Source organism: Amphiprion ocellaris, chromosome 7, assembly GCF_022539595.1.
Source record: "Amphiprion ocellaris isolate individual 3 ecotype Okinawa chromosome 7, ASM2253959v1, whole genome shotgun sequence".
Lineage (NCBI taxonomy): Eukaryota > Metazoa > Chordata > Actinopteri > Pomacentridae > Amphiprion > Amphiprion ocellaris.
In genome coordinates this window covers 23818947-23844948 of record NC_072772.1, presented here as the reverse complement: position 1 = coordinate 23844948, position 26002 = coordinate 23818947, and the positions used below count along the sequence as shown (strand labels likewise).

Genomic DNA, 26002 nt, shown 5'->3' with positions numbered 1-26002 from the left:
AAGTCTGAGAATGAGAGCCTTCCAAAAAAAAGCTCCAGCTTAGTTAAACAGCTGTAACTCTGAAGTTTCCACTGTAAAAACTCAAATAAAACATCAGCTCAGCTCTAACAAAAATCCTTAGTGATATGCTATACTGGGCAAACTGACTCATGAATCTAATGTGCTCCCGAACACACACAGAAAGAGCCTCACTTTGAGATAATAGTACTTGTGAAGCTGTGTGATGGGTGCTTCAGATACCCCTGAGCTGCTGAGGACAGTGCATGCAGTCTGGTTTGACTTTGATTTGACACAAGCTCAGCAGAGCCCAGGCGCCAGCGCTGGGTATGTCTTCACACAGACAGTGAGGCGACATCACCTAATGGCCCTTATCTCAATCTCCTTTAAAAGCATCTTGTATTCCCTGCCATCTTTTCACCTCTGCAAACCTCTGCTTTTTTTAATAAACCATCAGTCCCTCTCTCCCGTGGAGCATTGGTCCCTTCCCTTGGCGGCTGAGACCAGACGGCATAGCCTGCTGTGGTTTTAATGGGCATTAACTGGGGGACTGTTGAGGCTAAAGTGCTACAAAACCGCAGCACTGGTGCAGCCTCTCTGGGAAACTGTGTATGTGACCACTGATTGTGGGCACACTTTGTGTGTATGTGTATCTTTAAAAAAGTATTGAGCTGTGTGCTGATACCTAACACACTATTGAGTGTTCCTTGCATTTATTTTGAAGTAGTGCACCAATGTCAAAGTTGGGAAATGACAATGACAGCGACAGAAATATTGACACATTAAATTTTACAACACTGACCCAGACAGACACATTACTGGTAGCAAAAAAACACATTTAGGTGGATTATATTATTTCACTTCTAATTTAGTCATCTCAGAAGCCATTAGCACTAAAACATGACTTAAACTGTGCAAATGTGTGCTATTGACTGTGTGTTAATGTGTGTGAATGTGAGGGCAGAGCCTGGAGGGACACCCCTCTGACCCTGCAGGCCTGTTCGCCTCACTGCTCTGACTGTCTGTCACAGAGGCATCTGTGTATGAGGAGCTGATAGTCATCACCAAGACATACTGAAACAGGGATGTCTTGAGATGACCTACCCTCTCTATGTTGACTACAAACACACACACACACACACACACACACACACACACACACACACACACACACACACACACACACACACACACACACACACACACACACACACACACACACACACACACACACACACACACACACACACACACACACACACACACACACACACATCGCAGGGCAGACGGGACTCAGTGGCACCAACAAAGCCTCCATGGGCTCCAATTAATACCCCAGCCCTTCATATCCCCTCATCTCCTCATCTTTAAGAGCTGACTGCAGATTAAAAATTTATGCATCAGCACAGAGAAAGAGATAGAAGACTCCTACATGGCTATCAATAATATAAAAACATCCTACAGCTCATAGTCACTCCTTTGCTGGCAGCACAGGCTGACAAAAAGGAAGGTAAAATGAGAGAACAACACAACTCAGAGTCTTAGCTTTCCCTCACAGCTTGCATGGTGGTGTCATCAGCTGTTTGATAATGCAACTGGTTAGCAAGCATGTAAGGACTGCAGAAAAATTACACCATGATTGCTGGATGGGACATGGTGAAATACAAGTCTAACATGAGCCACTCAAAATACGCCAAAGGCAAAAACAAAGATTGCCAAGGGCAAAACACATCTGTAAAATTCCTCTGTTTGACTCATCACAACAAAACAATATGTCAGGGAAGCCTGGCTTCCATGACATAGTGGGTTTCCATTCAAAACAGGATGTGAGTATAGAACACAGCAGCAGTAGAGGGGGTGCAGAAGTTCAAAATTCCTTACATATATACATGAGCTTCAAAAATTCATTCTCAGCTACTGTGATCCAATCACTGAATGTTTCCACTGCTGTTAATGAAATCTGCACAATGCTAAAGATGGGGACTATATTTATAAAACATTATATGATTGAAAACTGGAAAAGAGGTTAAGATAATGCAAGACTAATTTTTTCTGCACCTCTATGGAAACAACACTGTTGTGGCAAGAACTAGAACTCAAAAATGTCTTTGTGCAGCACAACAAATGTAGAATACCATGAATCATAAAAAAAGGGAAAAAAAGCTGAATTTCTTTCATTATTTGCTTTTTTAATTTTTTTTTACAAAATGAAGAAACTGGAAACATGTACAACATTTTTCTAGGGAAAAAATGGTGGCTCTACGTGTTAGACAAAACTAGTTGAAGGGGCCTATTCATATTTTTATAATCTCTACAAACTGGATATCTTCTCACTACTCTGTTTCTCAACCCTACAAAGATAATTCACCTTGATGAATGTATCTGCCAACAACTTTCAGAAAACTTGCTTCTCTGTTTATCATTTAAAGTTTTATTTTATTGACAGGTATGTTTAATTTTGCTTTCAGTTCCTCTAATTTGTTTTCATACTTGTGTCTTCTCTGCTCTGTGTAAACACAGTCTGCAGTTCAAAGAAAAAGTCGATGAATTTTTGTCACATAACTGTTGGTCGGAGCTGAGTCAGTCGTGGCATCATAGGTGCACAGACGAGCGCAGAATTTGATGGGTTTTACAGGATACGCTTTATCTTTGGCAAATTTTTGAATAGGACATGTAAAATAAAGGGATTTTGATGAAATATCATGATGAAAAGCTGATATTTGTGTCATTTTCCCTACAGGTTAGACTGTCAGACAAATAAAAATTGAACAAATCTTTCTGTTTTCACAGTTTCTGGCTCTGATAAACGCCGTAATTTTGACAATGTTTTAAAGATAACGTGCCTTTCTACCCCGCTGGCAGGTTTTGTGGTATAGAGGGTTCAGAGGTGTACACTATTACAGCGACTGCAAAATATACCTCAGGGGTTGACAGATGATTAACAATATAAGAAAGTTGAAAAAACAATGTATACTACACAAGTAGTATGGGCTTTGGTGGGGATTATTGGTTGAACTAGTTATAATCTATGCACACTCTAACCACTGACAACAACGTATGAGGAGAGAGCATGCTTCATTTTATGAAGAGAAGTTAAGAAGCACTGCATTACAATATCAAGAAGTCAAGTGAATAAATAATGACTTTCAGTTCACATTTATTAAGCTTCTTGCAGTAAGTATGTTAATCGACTACATGTAACATGTGCAATGTAAAGTCACACACGGTGACATATGAAATCCACTTGGTCCTCAGTAAGCTAATGTGACAACTGAGCTACAGTGGACATTAATTATTGATGAACAAAAACGCATAACAAACAAAGGGGGACAAAGTGTCTATGAGTGTGCTCTCAGAAGCACCCTCATTAACTGAAAGAGGATACAGCTCTGTGAGGATGATGCTACTTAACAAGTACCTGACAAGCACCTCTATTGATCTGTAGTGATCTATTGTAACATGTGATCTCACTGCTTCTTAGCAGTGGAAACTACTGTAATGTAGTCTAGACTTCACAGTTATTTGTTTCGCAAGGTACAAGTTGACATGAATGCCTTTAAACATCAAAAGCTTTGATGAATTGAATTTGTGGTCTCTAGTTCCTCCCAGTGGTGAAATAGAGAAGTCAATGTTTCAAACTCAGACCATCAACCACCACTTCAACACCATGTAATTATTCATTTTGAGTCTAAATTTACATTCACATTGAGAATATGACACCAGTACACATTTTGTCATGATGACACACTTACCTGTCCTGTATAAATAAAAGCAATGAAAAATTGAAGCATTTGTACAGTACTGTTATACTCATGCAGTGAAATACAATCTTTCTCAAACACAATACCACCTAAAAATCTTCATATTTAAGAGACATTTCAGAAGTGCTTTTGTATTTGATAAGGATTAGAAAATTCTGCTCCTGTGTTTTTGTTATAAGTTAGAATTATTGAATGTTTTATAATGGTTTCATTGTATGTACTGGTTTCTTATCATTTGCACTGTATTGTATGTGGTGTTTTGGTGTTACATTTACTTCTTCTTTTGCTCACTTGTTTTAATTCATTCAGCAGGTCTACTTAGGACTTGCCATTTGGCTGAATCTGACACTGAAGGTGGATCATTGAGGCCACAGAATGATGACTACAGATAGAGAGCACATTTGTAAATTGAAATATTTTATCGAGAATTAATAAAAATAACAATACTAATGATTGGAAAAAGGCTTTATATTGGACACAAGAATCAGCCTGGTTTTCAACAAGTAAAATGAGTGAAAACAATCATTTTCAGACTAAGGAGAAATATTCAAACAGAAATGTTTTTTGCAAACTGATTTTGTAGGACTATCTGCATTTATTATTTTCTAGTCTTGTCATATGTGACAAAAACTGTAGAATAGCACCAACCTTGTTATGGCTATCAATACTAACACATCAATCTCTGTATTTACCTTGTAGGAAGGCAAGAAGCATAGCACACCCTTGGCCATGACCTGGCAGACATGGAGCAGCAGGGCACCCACTTCGTCCTGGAAAGCATACGTTTCAGTGTGCTGAAAGGTGGCACAGAGTTTTTTGCCTTGAGGTCCTGCACCAACAGTGCCCACCCAAACCTAAAGAGATCAGAACAAATTGTTATCAAAAGCCCAAACAAAAATACAATGTGTTTAGCTCATAATGGTTTTGTTTGTCTGCATTTAGAGATTCTTGAGTGTAACTCACTAGTTATTGTCTGTGATCAAATTTGCAGTGTATTTAATGTCATCTTTATGATCAGTCAGCTCAAAATTTATAGCTGTGGTTAGAATGGCAAGAACGTTCTCTAACATACAAGCCCTGAATAGCCACTCCATAATTCAGAACTCTTGATAGGGTTTTTTTGCAACCACATGGTTAGACTGTGACATCTGCTGGACAAAAGCTGGACTGACAGATTTGGAGCATATACAAGCTCGAACTTATATTAACTTTAAGTCAAGACTCTGAGCCATAACTAAAAAGGATGGTGGTTTGAGTCAAACAATCAGGCAGTGTCACACAATGTTCCTGTGAACCCGATTACTAATATTCCACTGGACAATAATAGACTGAGTTAAAACAGTAAACCTACTTACCTGGGACTTGTTGATCACATGGTTGGCCTCCAGCTGGATTGAGAATTTCACCCCAAGTTCAGAGGAGAAGGAGCCCATGGGTGACAGGGTTCCTGATGTCAGCACAATGCTGTGCACCGACCCACTCAAATCAGAGAAAGCCTGGGCGATGTAAACACAAAAACTGAGATAATTTATTCCATAATCAAAGTATCTAATATGATGACTCAGTGGAGACAGGAATTAGAGAAAATGGTTATCTTTAATAATTTCACATCTGGTTAAATCATTTAATCTTTGGATTTATAGGCTTCAGTAATAAGTGCAGTCATAATACCAAAATTAAGTGTTAAGATATCTGCCTGAATATCTTGATACTGAAACGATGGTAAGAACCTAAAACAGTAGGAAAAGTTATGGACTAATAGGTGACAGAATATGGAATTTAAAGTCTAATTCATTAAAAATGAAAATATTTTGACAATGCTTTTACAAGGCTGTGGAGGTCGTGTCAACAAACCGAAAAGAAGCCATAAAACAGGAAGGAATTGTTGCACCATAATGTGTTCATACAACTCTTCACTGACATCAGCTCTTGACATGTTCTCATCTCTCCACCTTCACATCACACAGCTGCCTAACAGAATTTAAATCCCTGCAGTGCACATTTTAATCATCCCCAATTCACTCTTTCTGCAGGGATTCAGTTGATCATTGGTACTGCTGTCTGTGATTGGCAACCTTGTGAATTTTCTGATATTAGCAGCTTACAGTAACATGAGTTAACATCAGCAGTGTGAACAGTGCATTTGCATATAAAGAGGTTATCCATATTGGTAAGTTAGTTTAAAAAGACAAAGTCAAATTAAACAGTAATCACTGCCTGTAACTACATCATCAAACTCCAATGGTGAGATAGCTTGTTTGTCATACAGTAAATAATTTGTTTGATTTGTATTTCAAGAGCATGAAGTAATTATGTTATCTGTCACATTTGCTAATCTGTCAGCAAGATCCTTTGTCTAGTTAGACATGTTGGCTCCCTTATTCTTAGCTGAAAACATCTTCGACAGACATGACTTGACATGACTTTGGCATTTTTGGTGCTCGTGGTCTTGTTCTGATGGTCGGTTGTAAAGAAATAATGCTACATTTTGCTTTGTACATCTACTTAGTGGACAATCCAGGACAGTGACAAAAATCCCAGGAAATATGGCTCCACTGAAACTCTGTCATTGTTTAAGTACTGCTACTAAAAAAATGGGGAATAGTCTTGTTTTTAACAACAGGGTATTGTGATACCTCTCTAGTATCAGTATACCTGGTAACACTATTCAGTAATAGATCAGTATGGCTTACATGTCAGAGTCTGCCATGTCTAACCTCTTACCACAGCAGGGTTCAGGCACCAGAAACTCAGTGTCAGGACTTCTGCCTTGACTCTGACACTCTGGCGCTGTCGGTGACGTGGCCGAACAAAAAAGCCCTGAGCATCAGGGACATCAGGAGGGACCTGATTCGTCCAAGCGTAGCTCTTCTGCAGGGCTACCCGGTAGTCCTCAGCAAACCTACAAACACACAAGCCCAACTGAGAGACTGCTGATCTGAGGCCGCGACATGACAAGTACTCAGCCAACTTCTTTACCCCTCACCTGCAGTTGTCCCTGTAGAGAAAGTCCAGCACCATGAAGAGGTTTTTGAGGACAGCGGAGGTAGCTGTGCTGATGGTCGGGACCTGCACCATGTCGTCTCTACCATTAACCACACCAGCACGCTCCTCCTTCTCCAACACTGCTGCCAGATTTTGCTGACACACAGAAACACAGGGGAAGAGCAAAACAGTGCTGCTGACTATTACAAAACATCTGAATGCAAAAAGACCACACAGTATAGATTTAAATGTAACACATTTTTATTTATGTAAGCTCTGGGTGTTTTTGCAACAAAAAAGGAGGCTACTACGACATATCATAAGCCATGTTGCCTTTTTATCCCTGCTTTAGCCTTACATGGAGTCAAGCTAGCACTTATCATAGTCAGAAACCTTCAAATAGGGTCTTCTGTTAGATGGAAAACGCTAAATGCATGCACATTACAGTGGGAAATGCCTGACTGGGGTGAGGTGATGAACATGGTAGAAGATCCTGCAAATACCAGGATAGAACAAGACTTAGATTTTTCTCCCTGATGTTTGGGTGGGTCAGGACCATTGGTGTTTGAATGGTTGAATGAGAAACACATTGTAAGGCGCTTGAGTACCACTAAGGACAGGGCAGACCATTTACTGATATTTTACAGCTGGAATCAATTGAGTCAAGAAATTTGAGAGTGCACATATTAATAAAGTTGTGGTTGAATTTTACAAGCACACAAACAGGAAAGGATATTTGGTGTACCTTCAGAATGCTGAAAGTGTCAGCAGTGATACCCAATCCATGGAAGATGCTTAGTATATCTTTCCCACTCCAAACTTTACTGGCGCTCTCATATCCCCGCTCAGACATCAGGCTTTGGCTCTCCTGGATCCAGCTACACAGAAGACAAAAAGACATCTTGAGTAAAGACCTAATGTAATAATGGGCTACCGAGATTGGCAAAATTAAGAAATTAAATCACTGACTTGATCAGGCTGTAGCAGAAGTCCCTGAGTGGTTCGTGCTTGGAGCGTCTAATGTTGCTGTTTACCATCCCATCCAGCTCGTCTCTTGACAAAAGCAGACTGTTGTAGTGTAATGTGAAGCTGGCACTCTCCCTTGCACAGTCCTCAATGTTGTGAGCCTCATCCAACACCAAAATTTGGCCTGCAAGGTCAATGTCCATCTGGTAGAGATGAAGATATAAAGAAAGAGTGGAGAAGGACTGAGTAATGGCGAAACTCTACATGTAATTTGGCTGTTTGTTAGGACCCAACAGAGATCCCTTTCTCTACAACGTTCGTCCTGATGACTCTACGACTCCACTTCCAAACTCTACTCACGCTCTCTCTGATCATCGGGTCCAGGAGGTAGTTATATGGACAAAAGATGATAGAGGCGCTCTGCATAAGTTCACGGGCAGCATAGTAAGAGCATGAGCGGAGCCGTTTTCCCAGTGTTACCAGCTCCTCAATGTCCCATGCATCATGCAGTCCGTGGACGTGCTGTAGTGTGTACTGGTCTCGCATCTTCTGGACACCATGGTAGTAGCGGCATGACCGGCCCTGTAACATAGACATTTTCAGAGGATACATAGAAAACTAGCTCACTACACCAAACCATAATAGCACTAATATATGGTTTGTTTTTATGAAATTAGAAATAAAATGGTTATTAGCATTCATTAGCATTCTGTGGGGAGTAATAGTTGATTTGACTAGGTTTAATGCTTTTTCAGTGCAGGAACCCACTGTTATTTGTTGCAGGTTTGTTTTCATAAATGTCCACACACTTTCCACTTTTATGTACAGAAAATGCCTCAAAAGTCGTAACTGTGTGTATTGGGATTGGCCTTTGTCAACATTCTGAAATCATTCCATCTAACAAGGGACATTATCCTTTGTAAAAAAAAAAAAAAAAATTCTGCTTGTCACTGATAATGTTAGGGAATAACCTCTCTTCTTGTCCTGCTAGAGACTTACTAAGAATTTTTGTGTCTGCATATTCCCATGGTATTTGGTTTTCAGAGTTTTGGGTAGAACATTTATTCGACACATCTAGCTTCAATGAAATGAGATTTGGTGTTACATGTTCTGCATGTTTTTGTAAGCTGATGTCATTGCATTAGAGTAATACAATGACAAAACACCAAAAGTTTATTACATTGTATAAAACATCTTCCTTGCTATTCTTCACAGCTAATTTCTTTTCTTTAGTTTCCCACATTGACCAAATGTGACATACAGTATCTCAGAGGCTGCCTGTGATCAGGTGTTCCAGCTATTGTAGCAGCTTACATGTACTGACACTCATACAGCTAATGGAGACAGTGTGTCAAGAAGCAGCATCTCATGTACCAAGCCTCAATTACTCTGTCAACATAGGCACAGCTTTAGATGTCCCACCCTGTTGTTGATGAATTTAACAGCTTGAAGTGACACTGTCACATTCCCACTGTGCACTGGTGGACTCAGTAACCTCCAGACACAATAATAACGTCTAGAAGAAATGGTCTACTTCTCAAAATGATGTGCTAAGCTTGGACACTTTGCTGACATTGAACCCTGTCTGCTCAGTGAAAGGGGAGTTGGGAGGATTAACAGTCTTCAGTCACCTTCAGGGAAGTCAGGACAGTTTTCATTATAGTTCAAACAGAGGGTGGGTGTTGTGGCTGAAGATGGCATTAAATGAACGGTAGGGGTTTCTGTGTATAAATCTCTGTGTGTCTGTACAGCATAGTAACTTGACACTGAATATCCCCTGAGGGGAAGAAACATCAGTGACACCCACTCTGGCAAGGGGTTATGACTGGGCCAGCCATTTCATATGACACTTGCCATGGGAGGCAAACACCTCTGATGACAGCGTAATCATCCTCATTACAGTAGGCGCCTCACCTTTAGGACAGTATAGGGGTTGCAAGTGTCTCATGTCTCTAAAAAAAGCTTGTTCAATGGTTCCTGACATTTCAGTGTGTTAAAAAGAGTCTTCTGAACCAATTGTGGATATTGTATCAGCATAATTGCTGCTCTGAGGCTATATGACGATCAGAGTTCTCTTCACAGGGTTGGTTGGTTCATTGTTGCTCTGAAGAACAGTGAATGGGAGTGTGAGAGAGACAAAAACATTCTGATTTTTAAAAAAAAAGAAACAAATAAAACAACCACGTCTAGCCTCGATGTCATCTACACAAAATTTCTTAAAGAGGTTATTGATGTAGTTGAGACCAGTATTTATAGATCATCAACAGCTCCTTAAACATTTTCTCATCTTCTTTTAAACATACTGTGACTCGACCTCTTCTAAAGAAACCCAACCTAGATCCCTCTGTTCTTATGCATTTTAGACCAACCTCTAAACTTTCTTTTTTATCTGAAGTATTAGAAAAAGTGGTTTCAATCCCACTTTTAGCCTATATGTCACAATGACATCTTTGACAAATTCTAATCAGGTTGTAGAGCTTTGCACAGCACAGAAACTGCCCTCCTCAAGGTATCTAATGACCTAATTTTAACAGCATTAAAACAACTATTTTAATTCTTTTAGGCCTAAGTGCAGCTCTGGACACAGCTGACCATGCCATTTTAATGCACCGTCTGGAATCCTGGGCTGGCATCAAGGGTATTGCACTTAGTTGGTTTTATTTTTGTCTTTGATAGGTAATTACTTATCTACTACAACTGAAGTTACCTGTGGTGTACCACAAGGTTAAATTGTAAGTTCAGTTTTATTGTCATTGTCTCCAATGGCACAACGTATCTTTTCATTGCTATGCAGATGACATTAAGTTCACTATTAAAAACACGCTTACTGAGTCTCTGAAAGTGTGTGTGCGCAAGTGCTTAAATGCTCATCCTCACATCTTTGGCTTCCAGCAGATCTTTGCACCGCTCATTGCGGTTGGAGTGAGGCGCCACTTCCTGGTTGACACAGGTGTGATCTCTACTGGATAAGATGGTCATGGGCACATGGGAGTAAACAGTGCGCTTCAACTCATGGGTGATCTGAGTTATCTGTTTATGTGTACGAGTGCCGAAGAAGATCTTAGGAATCTTTTTACTGCCATCTTTGTCTTTGTCCTTCACACCGTCTTTAGTTGAAGCACAAGGGCAGTGGGAACAGGGTTCAGGGGCCTGGACAGAGAAAACAAAACAAATTGAGAGATTAACCACTGGTCTTTTCCGCCAATGAGGTTTTTGACTGCAATAAGAGAATTGTGGGCATTATACTCCATGCCATACCTGTATATATGTAAATTCATCATATTATATGTATACATATCCATATTTAAACTCACCATGTCATAACTGTAGTTGTCTATATGTAGATTTATCATGCCTCGTATACTGTCTCTGTGAGACCTTTTTACTATTATTACATCTTTATTTTTTAGCCCTATTGTACTTTTTGTAATTCTTGTGCTTCTTTCTGCCTTGTCTGTATCCAGCTGCTATAAGATGTGAATTTCCCTGGTGAAAGATCAATAAAGTTTATCGTATCTTATTCTCAGCTTGATTTCAACATCTCAGTACATGCTGCAGTTGAGTTCCACATATCGGTCATAATGCTAGTGCCATTAAGTCTATTAATTAAAACAAATGCATCTTAGTTGGTTTGCTAATATCTGGTTTGATGCTCCTTGGCCATTTTGACCTCAACTAGGTGCTTTCAGTAGCCATCCACAAGCTTCTGGCAAGTTTCTGGACAGATCTTTGACCACTCCTCTTGACAAAATTGGTGCACTTCAATTAAATTTGTTCGCTTTCTGATACAGATTTGTTTCTTCTTCAGTCCACAGGTTCTTGAAGGGTTTAAGTCAGGACTTTGGGAAGGCCAGTCTAAACCCATAATTCTAGCATGGTTTAGCCATTTCTTCGATCCTTTTGGTATGTGTTTGGGGTCACTGCCTTGTTGAGACACCAAAATGTGGCAAGACTCTGATGATGGTTTCCTGAAGAATGTCTAGGCAATCCTCCTTCTTCATGGTACCATTTATTTTGCGTACTTTAAACAGCAAACTTCAGTCAAGTCGAAAAGTTGGTGACACCTGTGTTCCAACAGCATCTAATTAATTGGAGACTTGTTTTTTGGTGATTCTTGGTTGACTCTTGACCATCCTGACCGGTAGTCTCTCAACAGCAGGTTATAGCTTGTGTTTTCTTCCCGATTGTGACAGTGACACAACTGTACCATGCACTTTATACAAACAGTTCTTGCACAGTTGATTTTGGGATCTATAGCTGCTTTGAAATGGCTCCAAGTGACTTTCCTGACTTGTTCAAGTCAAAGATTAGCTTTTTTTTTTTTTTTTTTTTTTTTTTTAGATTTGTGCTGAGCTTCTTACATGTTTTTATTATAGCATTTTTGGTTGAGTCTAATGAGTGTATCAAATGGGCCCTATTAAGATTGGTTCACAAAAGTCAACAGCTGTACTCAACTGTAGAAATTAAGAGAAGCTAAGAGGCCGTGCCACTTAGAAAATTTGATTAAGACATCACATCATATTTTGACATCAAACCACCAAAACGGATAATTCAAGTTAATGTATGTATATTTTTGATGCAGCAGACTTTATCACATTTCCAGAGCTATAATAAATCAATGAAAGAACCAAAATGCGTGATTGTTTTTTGTGAGAAATGTGTGTCAATAATTCCAAAAACAGAAAATAGGAGCTGTAGGACTTATTGAAAACTCTAGACTGACTTTGTGTGGCTATATGTAATTTTTTGTTTACAACTGTATCTCTGAGGCCAGACCAACAGTTTTATTCCTTAATGGAATTACAGTTAAATAACAGTCATAATTCTCATCATTTTACTCTAATGCTGCAGTTTCATTGATGTGTTGCGAGGTTTCAAATAAATGTTCAATAAGTCGCTTTATCTCATGCATAAGAGCCACATTTTCCTCTCCATTGTCATCATTATTGTCTTAATATTCTGAATGTCAAGCTTTTCAATGTATTATGATACAAAAAGCCACCACCTCTACAGCATTACTCACTGTCTGAAAAGGCTGTCTGACAGGCTGTCTTGTTTAGTCCTTTGAAAAACACACGAAGAAGCATAAAGAATTTGTGTATATACATAAGGTGTCCTGACACTCTGCACCAGGTGACCTTTTCTGGGTCTGTAAGATGATAGGCCGCCATTGTGGCAGCTGAGGAAATCTAGCTGCTTCATAATTGGCTGTCCAGTGACGTAGTTGGTTCATTTTTCCCCTGCTCACAGGTAAAGCTGGCAATGCTTATGAAACTAATCCAGCCTATGTGCTGAGCTCTTTTAAGTGGTGTACTCTTTGACCACTAAGTGGTTCAAATATATTATATAACTGTCAGTTTCTCAGAACCAGAATTTTTAGTTTAATATTCTGTTTTCTGTAGTATCATATGTACTACGAATGTTGCTCGTAGTAGTGCTTGCAGTAATTTATGCATGTAGCACTAACATACAGCGTGGTCTATACATTTTGGATATTAACACAAGTTTAGTTACTTTTTAATTTTTACCAGAAATGGAACAATCCCTTGTGATTTTTTTTAATAAATTGAGTACAGGTAATAGATCTGGAGTTGGTTCCAAGTGTGCCATATGCATTTAGAAGCTGCTGCTGTGAAGGCTCAGCAGTTAATTCAGTTTAATTTGAGTCGACTAAAACTTTAAAGGGGTGTTAATGCTCATTAATTGGTATATACTACATGGTTCAGGCATGCACACCATGTGTTAACTATTCTCATTATTCAACAGGCACCTTGTAGATTTTGTAGTATGCCTTACCCAAGGTTTAAGTGTCATGTCAATGCCACAAATTAATGCTGTCCTTGGCATGTGATTGTCACACTTTTGATGGTGTCACATAGAAATGCTCAATTGTATGCTTTAAATCTTTTAAATAAATATCGAACTAAGGTGTGACTTTAAAAAATAATAATGCAAATCAGATTGTAACCACAATATCTGTCAGAAAAATTGTAATTATGCATTTTCCTCAAATTGTTCAGCCCTATAGCAAAACAAGATCTGGTACAGATCTCAGTTGAAGTCACCTTACCATACTAATATAGTAATGATCTGGGTAGATGAGGTACAGATTCAAATGTCTGTCAGCCTAAATAAGGAAAAATTTAAGCAAATGAAACTTAAAAATGACTAATTAAAAGGACCATTGTTCATTTCAATACGCTAGAGTTTTGCTACTAGAGTTCCACTTACTTACACTCTTTTATGAGGATATACAGTGAGACGTTCTATGTTTAAGCTATGCAATTCTGAATATGGTCCACCATATAGCAGTAACGGATTTGTAGGATACAGATTTCCCTGTGTTGAAGCACTACGTTGCTTTAATTTCTTGTCTGGTCATTTTATAAATTAAAAAATCTATTATCACCTGTAAAAAGTAAAGTTTAGCATGATAGATAATAATACTGCAATGTAATATTACATTTTCTATGAAGGAATGTTTTATCCATATGACGTGCTTCAATTGTTGAGCGAGAAAGACTCTTGCATTGAATTACATCTCAATGAAAGCCTCTGTCCTGTGTCTCCATTACAATCACAGTGTGAACAAATGAAAATGGTAAAAGCAGGGAGAATTATTCATTTATCATTGTCAGTATATTGGAAATAGGTTGGTAATCTTCTGTTTTGTATCAAAAGGCACTTGTAGGACTGAGGAGACCTATTATGGCATTCTGGCACTTTGAATTGTTAAACAATCAATGGCATCAGACCAAAGGGTCAACAATGATAAGCACACCTTGCATGGTATCATCTTTTGTTAAAGGTAGCTTGCTTCTTTCTTCAGAGTTTACCATTTTTTATACCAAATACATTTAACTCACAAGCCCAGCAAACATACTTATCCTGAAATCCTCTACAAATTACCTGAATGATTCCACATAAGAATGAACGGTATGTGATGTCACGCATTGCAACTTATCATGGGGATCAGAAGGTAGCACTTCTGATGAGAGACGGGAGGCTCCGGTTACCCGGCAGCTCAGATTTTCCGAGCATGTTTGCCCATCAAATATTACAATGTGTGATGGAGTGTAGGCCAAAGAGAGCCCTTAAAGAGCCGCCTCTCAGAGTTAAGAGGGATAACGAGCCCTGAGCCCATGTGAAAAATAAACAGAGGTGCTGTAGGGCCCCAACACCAGTTCAGGTTACCATTCTCCTCTGGAACAGTTACGGTCCACAGCCTGGGCCCTGGGCCTGATCACCTTACCTGCTGCTGCCACATTAAATAGAGCCATCCAAATATCCTGCCCCAAGATGGCCAATAATTACTTATTCATTGGCAGGTGGGGGGAGTGGGGGTGGGTTGGGGCGGTGTAGAAGGGCTTGCTGATGAATAGAGGCCCTTGTCAAAAGCTGCAGCAGGAAACAGCTGACACAAGAGTATCCTTTTACGCGGCTGCCTCCCGAGATGCCAGGACAACAAGGTTTCAAGCCTGGCCCCACAGCCCAGAGCAGACACCACCAAGAAAGGAATGTAGATAACTGGCAAAAGGGGCAAACGGGACGCCAGCTCTGCTTGCATCGAGAACATACTGATTCCTTTAGTGCAGAACAATTCCAGTGGTGTTCCTTGAGTGCTGTGAGCAATGACAATGCCCTTCCTTTGTCTGTCAAACAGCATGTTACATGTAAGAACTGTTTTCTTGTAACACAACATTTACAGGTACTGCTTTACTAAGTTTCTTCAGGTATACTAAGTTTACTTAGTGCAGGTGTACTAAGTTTCCCTGGTATACATACACTGCCAGGTGTAAGTGTATGCAACGGCTAAAGCTTTCTTGAATTGACAGAACAGAGGTCAGTGGTGTTACTGAACACCTCAGAATATTCACAGGTAGGCTTCTGTTGCTATACTCAGTGCCAACACCTGAGAGATGGAAATCTCACACTCCAGGGGGCCAGTCAGAGGGCACTAAGGGGCCGCAGGCAGTGGTATCACTGGCGCCTCTCACTGGACGCCAATTTGCTCCTCATTCCACAGCTTTCGAGGGCTTGGAATTCATTCCAATAAGGGTGGGCTTCAATAGCCAATACCTCGGAAGACATGACACCCAACACCCCCTCCTCCCGATATGACCACACTGTGCAGGTAGGGGCCCTGGCAAATATCTGCCCTCCAAAGCACCTGTTTATCCCTCGGGCGCAGTAACCAGCGGGTGAACCCCATTCAATATTTATCCCCGTGGCTTTCACAGATCAGCGGCCCAGGCGAGGCAAACCCTCTTAATTAAAACTGGAGCTTGCTTCAAAGGGCCCCATTCAGGCCGTCAGTCAGCGCTCGCGGGACAAAAGAGCCCGGGTCATGTAGCTGCAGGGAAACCAGAGATGGACGCGCTTTTTCGACTTCACTTTCCCTCCTCCTCTTTTTCCACCTCCCACCATCCACAGCTCTAAATCCAAGCTACACACCTGTGGCAGGTTAAGATGCAGTTGTGAGAGTTTAACCACCCCTGTGAGCTGTGCAGCAGCATTCTATGGCTGAGCATGTCTGAATGATTATGGGAAACCTGCTGGTCTTTGGGACCTGGACAGAACTCCGGAACATAGATCATTCACCAGAAACAACCTTTTAAGAACATGGTGTTGCTTGATGTACCTGGTTTGGTTGCTTGTGACTGCAGAAACAGGTTCACACGAGATGCTATACTTTCATGATAAGACTAAAACATCCAACTAATAGAAGAAAGTGATTTGTCACGAATATCTTGAGCTGTCAAAATCAGCATTTAGGTGACCGAAGTGTTTAACTTTGCCCCTAACTTTCAAGAATTTTCAGGACATAGCATAACTTCAAAATACTCTCGGGTGTCAGTATATTAGGGGCAGTGGTGGCGCAACAGTTAAGTCTCTGGACTACTAATCGGAAGGTCAGAGGTTAAAACCCCGATGCGGCCACTGTTGGGCCCTTAACTCTTCCTGCTCCAGGGGCGCTGTACCGCGGCTGACCCGTCGCTCTGACACCCCCAATTGGGGAGATATGCGAAAATCAGAATTTCCCCTCGTGGGATTAATAAGGGATAATAAATAAATTTAAATTTAAATTAGTACCATCAAGCTAAATCTGCTGCAGTGACTGCAATAATTATAGACTAGGACAAGGCCTAAAGCAGCCAGTCAAATGACTGATTTGTGGACTCAGTAAGTAAATTAGAAACAATTATGATAATAAATCAGTAGTTGCTGTCCTTTCTCAAGCATAAATACTTACTTTGCCAAGGATCAGCTTTTCTAAAATGAGGATTTTCTGCTTTTTATTGCTATATATGTTAGTAAACAGTTTGTCCTTGGGTTGAGTACTTACTGATAGACAAAACAAGAACTCCCAAGAAGCTAAGTTGAGCACATTGGTCACATTTCAATAATATCAGCCAAAAAAAAAACCTGATTATCTGATTTGATCAATGACGAACTTAATAACAATGTCCAACCCAAAGTTTATTTATTATTTTGTGCTGGTATTTTTCATTAACTGAGACCTAATGTATTGTCTACTCATGTAGATATAAAAGGCCTCTTATATTCAATAATGCAGTAAAAATGGTCTACTATCATTCATCCATAAAAACAAAAAAATTGTCGCTGTAAATCAACAACAGCTGACACAGATGTCAAAATGCATTCTCAAATGTTTGTCGCATAAAAACCTGTTGACATTTCAGGCTGCTAAAAAAGTGCTACTCATTATAGAGAGAAATCCTAGCACACTTGAACAAGGACACTGTTGTAAATTAAATAGCTTGTCCTGTGACAAGTGTAGTTTTGTAAACTCTACCTTTCGCATTACTGCCGACTGGTGCTCTCAGGCCCAAAGGTATGGTATTAATATGTACTTAGGTTTGTATTATACTATTTTGTTATCAATCTCGAAACAGGGGGAAAGAAAAGTCAGTTTTGAAAAAGCTCTTACTCTGTAATTTTCTGATCATTAGATTATGTTAAAACAACTGAAAATTATCACATGAACACCCACTCACACCTGTTTCTTAATATGATGTTTCAAAATATAGTGTTTGTATGAAAACCTATGTGACGTACCTGAATGAAAACATGAGTACCTGCATAGTTCAATGTCTCATTTTAAGCCTATACTAGTTTGAAACTTTAACTATGGCCTTGAGTAAATTTGGTGGAGTATACTGGCACCCAGTGGTGAAACTGAATGTTGATTCTGAACCCATTGCTAATATAATGGAACCACAAAGAAGAAAACTAGCTGTAATCTACTCTATTGATGCCTTCCACAAGGAGGTTAATCAGTTTGTGTTTCTGTGGGCCATTTATCATACTGACAATGTGCAACAAATCTTTAGAGCACAACCAATATTTGTATTGATGACTCTGTTCCATTTAAATGTCTTGGCAACAGCGAAGCAGTATGGACCTTTGTCAAACCAATGTTTTGATATGTAAGTGAAAGAGAAACATAGGTGAAATTAATGTCAGTATTGTTGATGATAGGTGGCTCATAGTAATGGCTTATTGAAGCACTTAAAGCAGATCATGAACATATGGCATTAACAGTGCTTTTGTCTGCCTGTATTGCATCGCACTACTTTGTATAAAGAATGATAACAGATGATATTTTCCACTGATGCCTGTTACTTCAAAAATAAATTACTTTCATGGCAGAAACTCTGGCTCCAATTCAAATGTGCTAAGACTCGGTATTCTTGCTGGAGGGACAGTGGGTCAGTACACGTACTGAACGATAGCAATATATGCCAGCCACAGACACTTTATCAATACCTGCAAGTCCTTCAATAGAATGATCCATAATTTCAAATGAATGTATCAGATGCAGACCATTATGACAGCACATAATGAAAACACAAAGTTCAGTTGTATGAATTTTCCCAAACGTGCACCCTCCCTGGCTGTATGTATTTCATTATTGTGTTAATACTGGCATCATTACCTGTGTGCCTTGATAAATAAAGTAATAAACTTTAAAGTAAACCTTTTTTCTGCTGAACTTTATTAAAAAAAAATAGGGCACTGAAAATCATTATCAACTGAAATGACACATGTTGTCGTGATAGGTTTTTCAGCTATATTGCCCAGCCCTATTAGGTACTATCCACATATTTAGCCTTTCTGGGAATGAGATTGCTATGTCAAGGATATTTTGCTTTACTGTTTACTTTGTTTTTTTCTCTGTATCTTGAAGACGTGCGTAAAAGTACATATAAAAGTATATCAGTCTCATGAAGAATTTTTTTTTAACTGCAAGTAAAAAACAGCTTAATGCTGGCTTCACAGGAACATTCCCTGTATAAATCTTTTAATAGACAGTGTCACTTATTTAAACTTTATGGAAAAGATGACTTGCCCCAACTATCTACAGGAACACAAAAGTTAAAATGCTGCCTTGGAGACCAGCGCTGATCGGCTCTAAATGATAGAGGTAATACACAAAAAGTTGAATCATACTGGTCATGTCTGAGGTGGTCCACAGTAACAGACCGCTATTTAAAATGTAACTAAATGCACAACATTGCCCCCATGTGTCAGTGCAGCCAAATAACTGGAGTAAGTCGGTATCCTTGTCTAGTATGTACTCACACTACAGGATGAGGATAAACCAGGTGCCTGGCTGTTGGTCTCTGTACTCCAATCCTGAAGACCTGCTGGCTCATTTTCCTGCTTCGGTTCATCATCTATGAACACGACTCCCTGCTCCAGACGCTGCTTTTTCCGGCTCTGAGAACCAAACATAGGGAATTTACTTTAGTTGGATGCACATTACTCAGTATTTCAGATATTCCTATTCAGTCAAATGCATATATTCATGCAGAATGTAAAATACAGTAAATTCAGTATACATGTACAACAGCATACAAGAAGTACCCAGGGTTACCTTGAGCTCTGCAGTGCGAATACGCTTCCTGTCTGGCTGAAAGTCATCGTCTTTCTCACAGGTGTGAGAAGCGAGGAACTTCTCAGACAGACGAGAGGCTATAGACTGTTCTTTGAGTTGTGATTCCTCTGGTAAAGACACTACAACACAGCAAAAAGAGCACACTTGGATTACATATGATAAAAGACGCAAACCCAGAGAAAGACTTTGCTTTGGCCAAGGCTAGCTTTAGCAAATGTAAGATAGACTTATTTAATGGAAAAGATTCATTTATGCCCCAAGCTGGATGTATTACATCGGCTCATACAATCCTTATGCCATTATTGGGGGTAACTGTAGCTACAACACATTGTTTACTTGGAAAACAGGCTGAACTTAAAATGTTACACTGAGGTTGTCTTACAAGAAGGAACAGAGCAGACTCCACTTCCTGAAGAAAGTTAGGTCCTTCAACATGCTCAGTAAGATGTTGCAGTCTGTTGTGGCCAGCAGCAAGGAGTCATGTTCATAGATGAGCAGAAACTAAACAAACTGATAAAGAAAGCTGACTGTGTTGAGATTGCTCTGGAGTCCCAAGTGTTCACACTTCAGCTCCTCTGTATTTTTGAGTCAGGTGCTATCTTCCTCTTGACAGTATGTCATTTGAGATTGTACGGGGTTCAGGTCAGGTGAGTTGGCTGGACAATCAAGCACAGTAAAATCATAGGTCAGCAAACCATTTGGTGGTAGTTTTGGCACTGTGGGTTGGAGCTAAATATTGTGGGAAAAGGAAATCGGGATCTCCATAATGCTTGTTAGCAGATGGAGGCATTAAGTTTGCTAAAATCTCCTGGTAGACGCTGCGGTGACTTTGGTCTTAATAAAACACAGTGGACCAACACCAGCAGACGAAATGGCACCAAAAATCATGACAGACTGCAGGAACTTTTCACTGCACTTCAAAAACGCTGGATTCGGAGCTTCTCCATTCTCCCTCAAGACTCTAGGACATTGATTTCCACATGAAATACTAAATTTACTTTCAACTAAAACCAGGACTATGGACCACTTAGTTACAGTCAAGTTCTTTATCTCCTCAGTCCGGGTAAGACGCATCTAACGTTGTCTATGGTTCAGGAGTGTCTTGATATTAGGAATGTGACAGTTGCAGCTTTTTCCTGAAGACGCCTGTGCTTTGTGGCTCTTGATACACCAACATCAGCGTCAGTCCTTGTAAAGCTCTCCCAAGTTCTTGATTCGACTTTCCTTGACAATCCTCTCAAGGCTGCTGTCTGCATCACTCTTGTTTGTGCAACTTTTCCTAGCATGGTTTTACTTTCCAGTCAACTTTCCATCAATATACTTCCATACAGCACTCTGTCAACAGCCAGTCTTTTCAGCACTGACTTTCTGTGGCCTTCCCTCCTTGTGGAGAGTTGTCTACTGGATAACTTTCAATTCAGCAGTGTCTCTTATGATTGTGGTTGTGTGTACTGTACTACAGAAAGATAAACAGCATTTATGCTGTCTGAATAGTAATTTACTCAAACTCTAAATAAAATGTTCTCATATTTTGAGATACTAGATTTTCTCATTTTGCATTAGATATAAGTCAAAATCATCAAAAAAAAAAAAACACAGAAAGGCTTCAAATATTTCACATTATGGGCGCCTGAATAGCTCAACTGGTTGAGCAGGCGACCCATGATCAGGGGCTATATTTCCCAACGTAGCGGCCTGGGTTCGATGCCCGCTCACGGCCCTTTACTGCATATCTTCCCCCATTCTTCTCCCCACTTTCCTATCTGTCTTCACTGTCCTATCAAATAAAAGCCACAAAGGCCATGTAGCTGTCATCATAATCAAGTATTCAATTTAAGTTCATTTAATTACTTTTTGGATCAAAAATAGGAATGATTTAGTTAATAATTTTTGTTGCTTATGAATAAGTTTAAAAAGATTAAAACATACAAAGTTGAACATATTCTGAAAATGGAACTTTTCTTGTGGAACTAATGTTGTTGCGCTGTTGTAGTCAGGTAGATTATTGAGAGACACATATCATTCGCCACATGGAGCAGTGTACCTGTCATTGTAATGAATGAATGAGAAGACGGAGGAGGAATGCAGTGTTTTCGGTTGGAGGTTTCTCCCCAAAAGTTTATGCGGCCAATGAGGTAAAAAACTTATGTTTATTTTTTCATTGTGCTGTCGTTTGTGTTTATTGTGCATTTCTTTAATTGTTATTGTAAATTTGTACTTCGACTTATATGTTGTATATTTATTTATTTAGTTCTCACGGCATCGACACTTCGGCATGACGTCGGAAATAAATGTCTGTAGAAAAGAACACCTTGTCGTCCGTGTTTAAACTGGAGGGGAGCTACAGGCCAAAAAAATACCTTAAAAAAAATTCATAAAAATATTTCACATTACACCAAAAAAATACCTTAAAAAAACATAAAAATATTTCACATTACAAGTAATGAGTCCAGAACATATTAAATTTTCACTTTCTGATGCAAAATACTCAACTTTTTCATAATATTGTTTTTTTTTTTGTTTTTTTTTTAGATACAACATGATATATAGTATGTTTCACATGCTGCCACAAGTACAAAAAAGGTCTTCTTACTATGTTTGGGTGCTGGAGTGGACGGCTGAGCTGTTTCTTTGCAGGGTGGCACAGTGAGGTCCACAACAGCAGGTTTGGTTGCTGCTGTATCCACAGTTTTGCTGGGTTTACTGTGGCACATGCACTGACAAGGTGTGGGGGCATCTGACCGGCTTTTGTCATTCACAGTACTCCCTCCGTCTTGCAGTTTCACTGTCATTGCACAATGAAATAGATGTAACAGTCAGTTAGAATGAATCCAGTCAGTACATAAAGGAAGTCATGAGAAAAAATGTATAAACAAGAAAAAAGAGAAAAAAAAATATAAGTAGTGCAGCCTCATGTCACTGTACATACAGTATATTGTAAAGACATGTAATTCCGCTTTAGTGTACTAGAGTTCATTTATAAAACTTGGAATGAAAAAAGTGACACAAAAAGTACAAATGCTGCTTATGTGAGACATATTTCTGCTGTAAATAATATCTAGATCAGAACTCAGTGAATTTTGACTGGGTTTGCTAGTAAGGCAATGTACCAAAACATTTTGTTTTCTGTTTAGCTGGTCTCAGTCAGAGCAGGCTTACCACACTGAGCTTTCTGCCATCCCAGAGCTGAGCAGAGCAGAGCCAAACTCTTTCCACTTCCTGTAGGACTCTCCAGAAGACAGTGCTGCCCATAGTTCAACCCTCGCATGATCTAGGCACAACAGACAGACACATTCATTTATGGGTTTAACTCTATTGTAGGTTAGAACATCACAATCACCAAATCCTAAATCCAAATTCAGTACTGTACAATTTCTGGTGATGTTGGTTTTGTTACATTGTGAACAAATATTACTATGTATACATAAAAATCTTCAGGGGGCTTGTGTTCGACCATTTCTGATTTGCTTGAATTATCAAGTACTTTCCAAGACTTTTATTTTTTAAAACTGCCAGTCAACCCACTTTCAGCAGGCTTAGATGACAATATCTCAGGAACAATTGAAGACACAATTTTGCACTTTTCTCTGTTTTTACTCATGCCATTGATTCAGGAACTGCATTACTGGACAAGTAGATTGAACTATCTGATTAAATGTGTGAGTTAAAATCTTTTTTTTAAAAAAGGCTCTAAAAGTTTCAGGCAAATCATGGTCAAGCGGAAACTGCTAGAAAATTTTGAGTATTTGAGATGGAATGACTGACAGGTATATTTCACTACAAGTTTTGCAGAAGATTTTTTGGCACCTGTGACATATAAAAGAAGGATGACACACAGCTGGAATGTACAAACCATGGTGGAGGCAGGGCTGGCAAATCATAACGTATGCCAGATTTTACTTGTGTATTACTTTTGTGTCACACCATGTGTCATGTGTGTTAAACCAAAAGAAATCCTGTCACATCATGCTACATTGTAAACTGAGTAAAAAGTAAATATATATTGTAGGTCATCAGGAACATTATAAGGCTCATCTGCCAAGAGTCATAAGTGCAACATCAGGGTCTATTATGTATCTCAACCTCATGGAACCACCACAGTAACTTCATTAACCCTTTATAATTACATATTGTCCCAACACAGGGAGGGGATCAGCCAGGGTCTAACAATAAGTCACACTTTTGTTCACCTCAGTCAGGGGAGCTGTCACAAAGTCACAGTTTATCAGCTGCAGTTACATCATTTCTTATATGAGCTCTATCACAATTGTCATGATATTTTTATTGTACTGTTGGTAAAGTAGTACTTAGATTATCATCTCACATGGACAGAATTTTCGAGTTTAGGAAATCATAAATAAGCTAGACTGAAAAGCGATCAGTTTAGATTTTGTTTATTAGTGCTTACTATATATGTCATTCTGTATTCATTCCACGTAAAGTTTAATATCGCAAGCCTTTTTTTGTTTTAATAATGATGACTATGGCTTATAGCTCTTGACAATCAGAAATGTAGTATCTCAAAATGTTAGTATACTTTGAGTAAATTTAATGTTTTTGTCTTAAGTGAACTCACCTCAGCTGTAGTGCTAAGGCATAGCAGAATTTATCTTTTACAGACTGGTGCTCTTACTACAGTGTGCCCACTACGAGCTGGCTCCAGTCCCTCATTTATAATGAGCTCAAGTCTCATGCAACTGCAGTTACTCACTGAATTCATCATTGCCAGCTGGGATGGATAAGCCTTGCAGGGGAAGTGGATCTTCACCCCTCCTATGGTGTACTCCACCCTGGACGTAGCCATGTTCCTGTGTCTGCTTCACAGAAATAGATATGTATAAACAAGCCTACTATTACCTACACAATATACTGACATTAGTTCAGCACATCTTAAATAACGACCTTATTAATAATTGTACCTTATAAACGCACAAGCTTAAGGTACTATAACGCACAACTAACGCATTGCTAATGAATGATCAATAAAGTAATAAGTGTGTCCGTGTCTGCTGCTCTACGGTTGTTCCCTACCCGACTGGTCACTTGGAAGCTATCACCGGCTACCTAGCAGCTAATGCTAAGTCCTCCGTTACGTTACTTTGGGTCATTCATGGTATCATGTCCCTTGGTTAAACTGGTGACGCTGCTCAGAACAACAAAAAAATGTTATGACCGATATAAAAGAGACGAATTAGGCGAACAAAAGCTGTTTATGGTTTCCCTGTTCTTCCAATGTTTCTTCCCGCTCTGAAAATCACATTAGTTCCCTGACAGGATGCTAGCGGTGTTGCACGTGAGCCTTCCTCCGGCGCCTGTCAAAATAAAAGCATTCAGAGAGCGCGAAGGCAATGTCCCTTTCATTTTCTTCTTAAATATAAAATGAATTAGATCTTTTTTCTTTTTTGTCACTCATTACTACCATTTGCTGATGCAGACAATGCTGCTATTGATAAGTAAATGAGTAGTCTTATACAATATAAATCTCTTTTAATATGATAAACCCTTGAATGGTTGCTAAAGTTATGTTTGTTAATTTTTGATGAAGCTCATGAGTAAGCCCTGCACGTAAAACTCTTCTGTCAAAGTGTCCTTGTTCTGTTCAGGACATCCATCTATCTGAGACATCACATGTGTCCATCCAGACTCTAATTTCTTTCTTGTGGCTGCAGGTTCTAGGTCCTTCTTACACTGATCAGCAGTTTGTGCGAGGTGCATTCCAATCCCCGTTTCATTACAGAATCCACTTCAAGTTTTTTTATTGTGCACAGAGCCTTGCATAGTGATTCCTCAGTGTATATTAATAACTGCTGCTATATAATATTAGTAGGAATCTAAGCTCTTCTGTTCAGGCTTTATTAGTTGTTAGCTGCTTAAGACCAGTTGTGGAAATTAACCAAGTGTATTTACTCAAGCACTGTGTTTAAGTACAGTTTAAGGTACTTGTATTCTACTTCATTCTCTCCATTTTATGCTACTAATATTGTACTTTGTAAGATTAAGTCTTGACACATTAGATAATATAACAAGCTATCTAAACACAGTGCATCTTACAGGTTCAACCAGAGGTGTCCAACTTTTGGGCTTTTTCCTAAAAACAGCGCATAGTCATTTCACAATACAGACATGAGCTCTACCAAACTTTGTGACTTTAAACTTTTCAGAAGGCTTCATTTCAATAAATGTTTTAGTGATCCAATATCTCAGCAAAAATAAAAATTAGTGAAAAACTGAAAATAGATTTGTGTATCAGAACTTTGTTCTCACTTCTTTTCTCTCACATTAATCATGTGATGAGCTCTCAGATATATTTTCAGTCCCTGGATATGAAACTGGATACAAAGTAGTTCAAACTTGCAGCAGCTACAACAGT

At 39.2% G+C, this 26002-nt stretch overlaps 1 protein-coding gene across 4 annotated transcripts in view; it reads right to left on the bottom strand.

Moving 5' to 3' along the window:
* brip1 (BRCA1 interacting helicase 1) overlaps positions 1-24913 on the bottom strand; it is a 50038-nt gene extending 25125 nt beyond the window's left edge. Inside the window, exons 1-14 of one of the 4 annotated variants that reach the window (XM_035956859.2) lie at positions 24552-24913; positions 24344-24449; positions 22792-22903; positions 22226-22417; positions 19612-19751; positions 19317-19454; positions 10587-10859; positions 8070-8291; positions 7713-7912; positions 7489-7621; positions 6745-6899; positions 6483-6660; positions 5114-5254; positions 4451-4612 (exon numbers count right to left, since the gene is read on the bottom strand). In XM_035956859.2, the coding sequence (XP_035812752.2) occupies positions 4451-4612; positions 5114-5254; positions 6483-6660; positions 6745-6899; positions 7489-7621; positions 7713-7912; positions 8070-8291; positions 10587-10859; positions 19317-19454; positions 19612-19751; positions 22226-22417; positions 22792-22903; positions 24344-24436 (2139 nt within the window). In that variant the 5' untranslated portion in view covers positions 24437-24449; positions 24552-24913. The remainder of the gene's footprint in view (positions 1-4450; positions 4613-5113; positions 5255-6482; positions 6661-6744; positions 6900-7488; positions 7622-7712; positions 7913-8069; positions 8292-10586; positions 10860-19316; positions 19455-19611; positions 19752-22225; positions 22418-22791; positions 22904-24343; positions 24450-24551) is intronic. The other 3 variants (XM_023289328.3, XM_023289330.3, XM_023289329.3) reach the window with 3 other exon arrangements.
* Positions 24914-26002: the final 1089 nt, after the last annotated feature.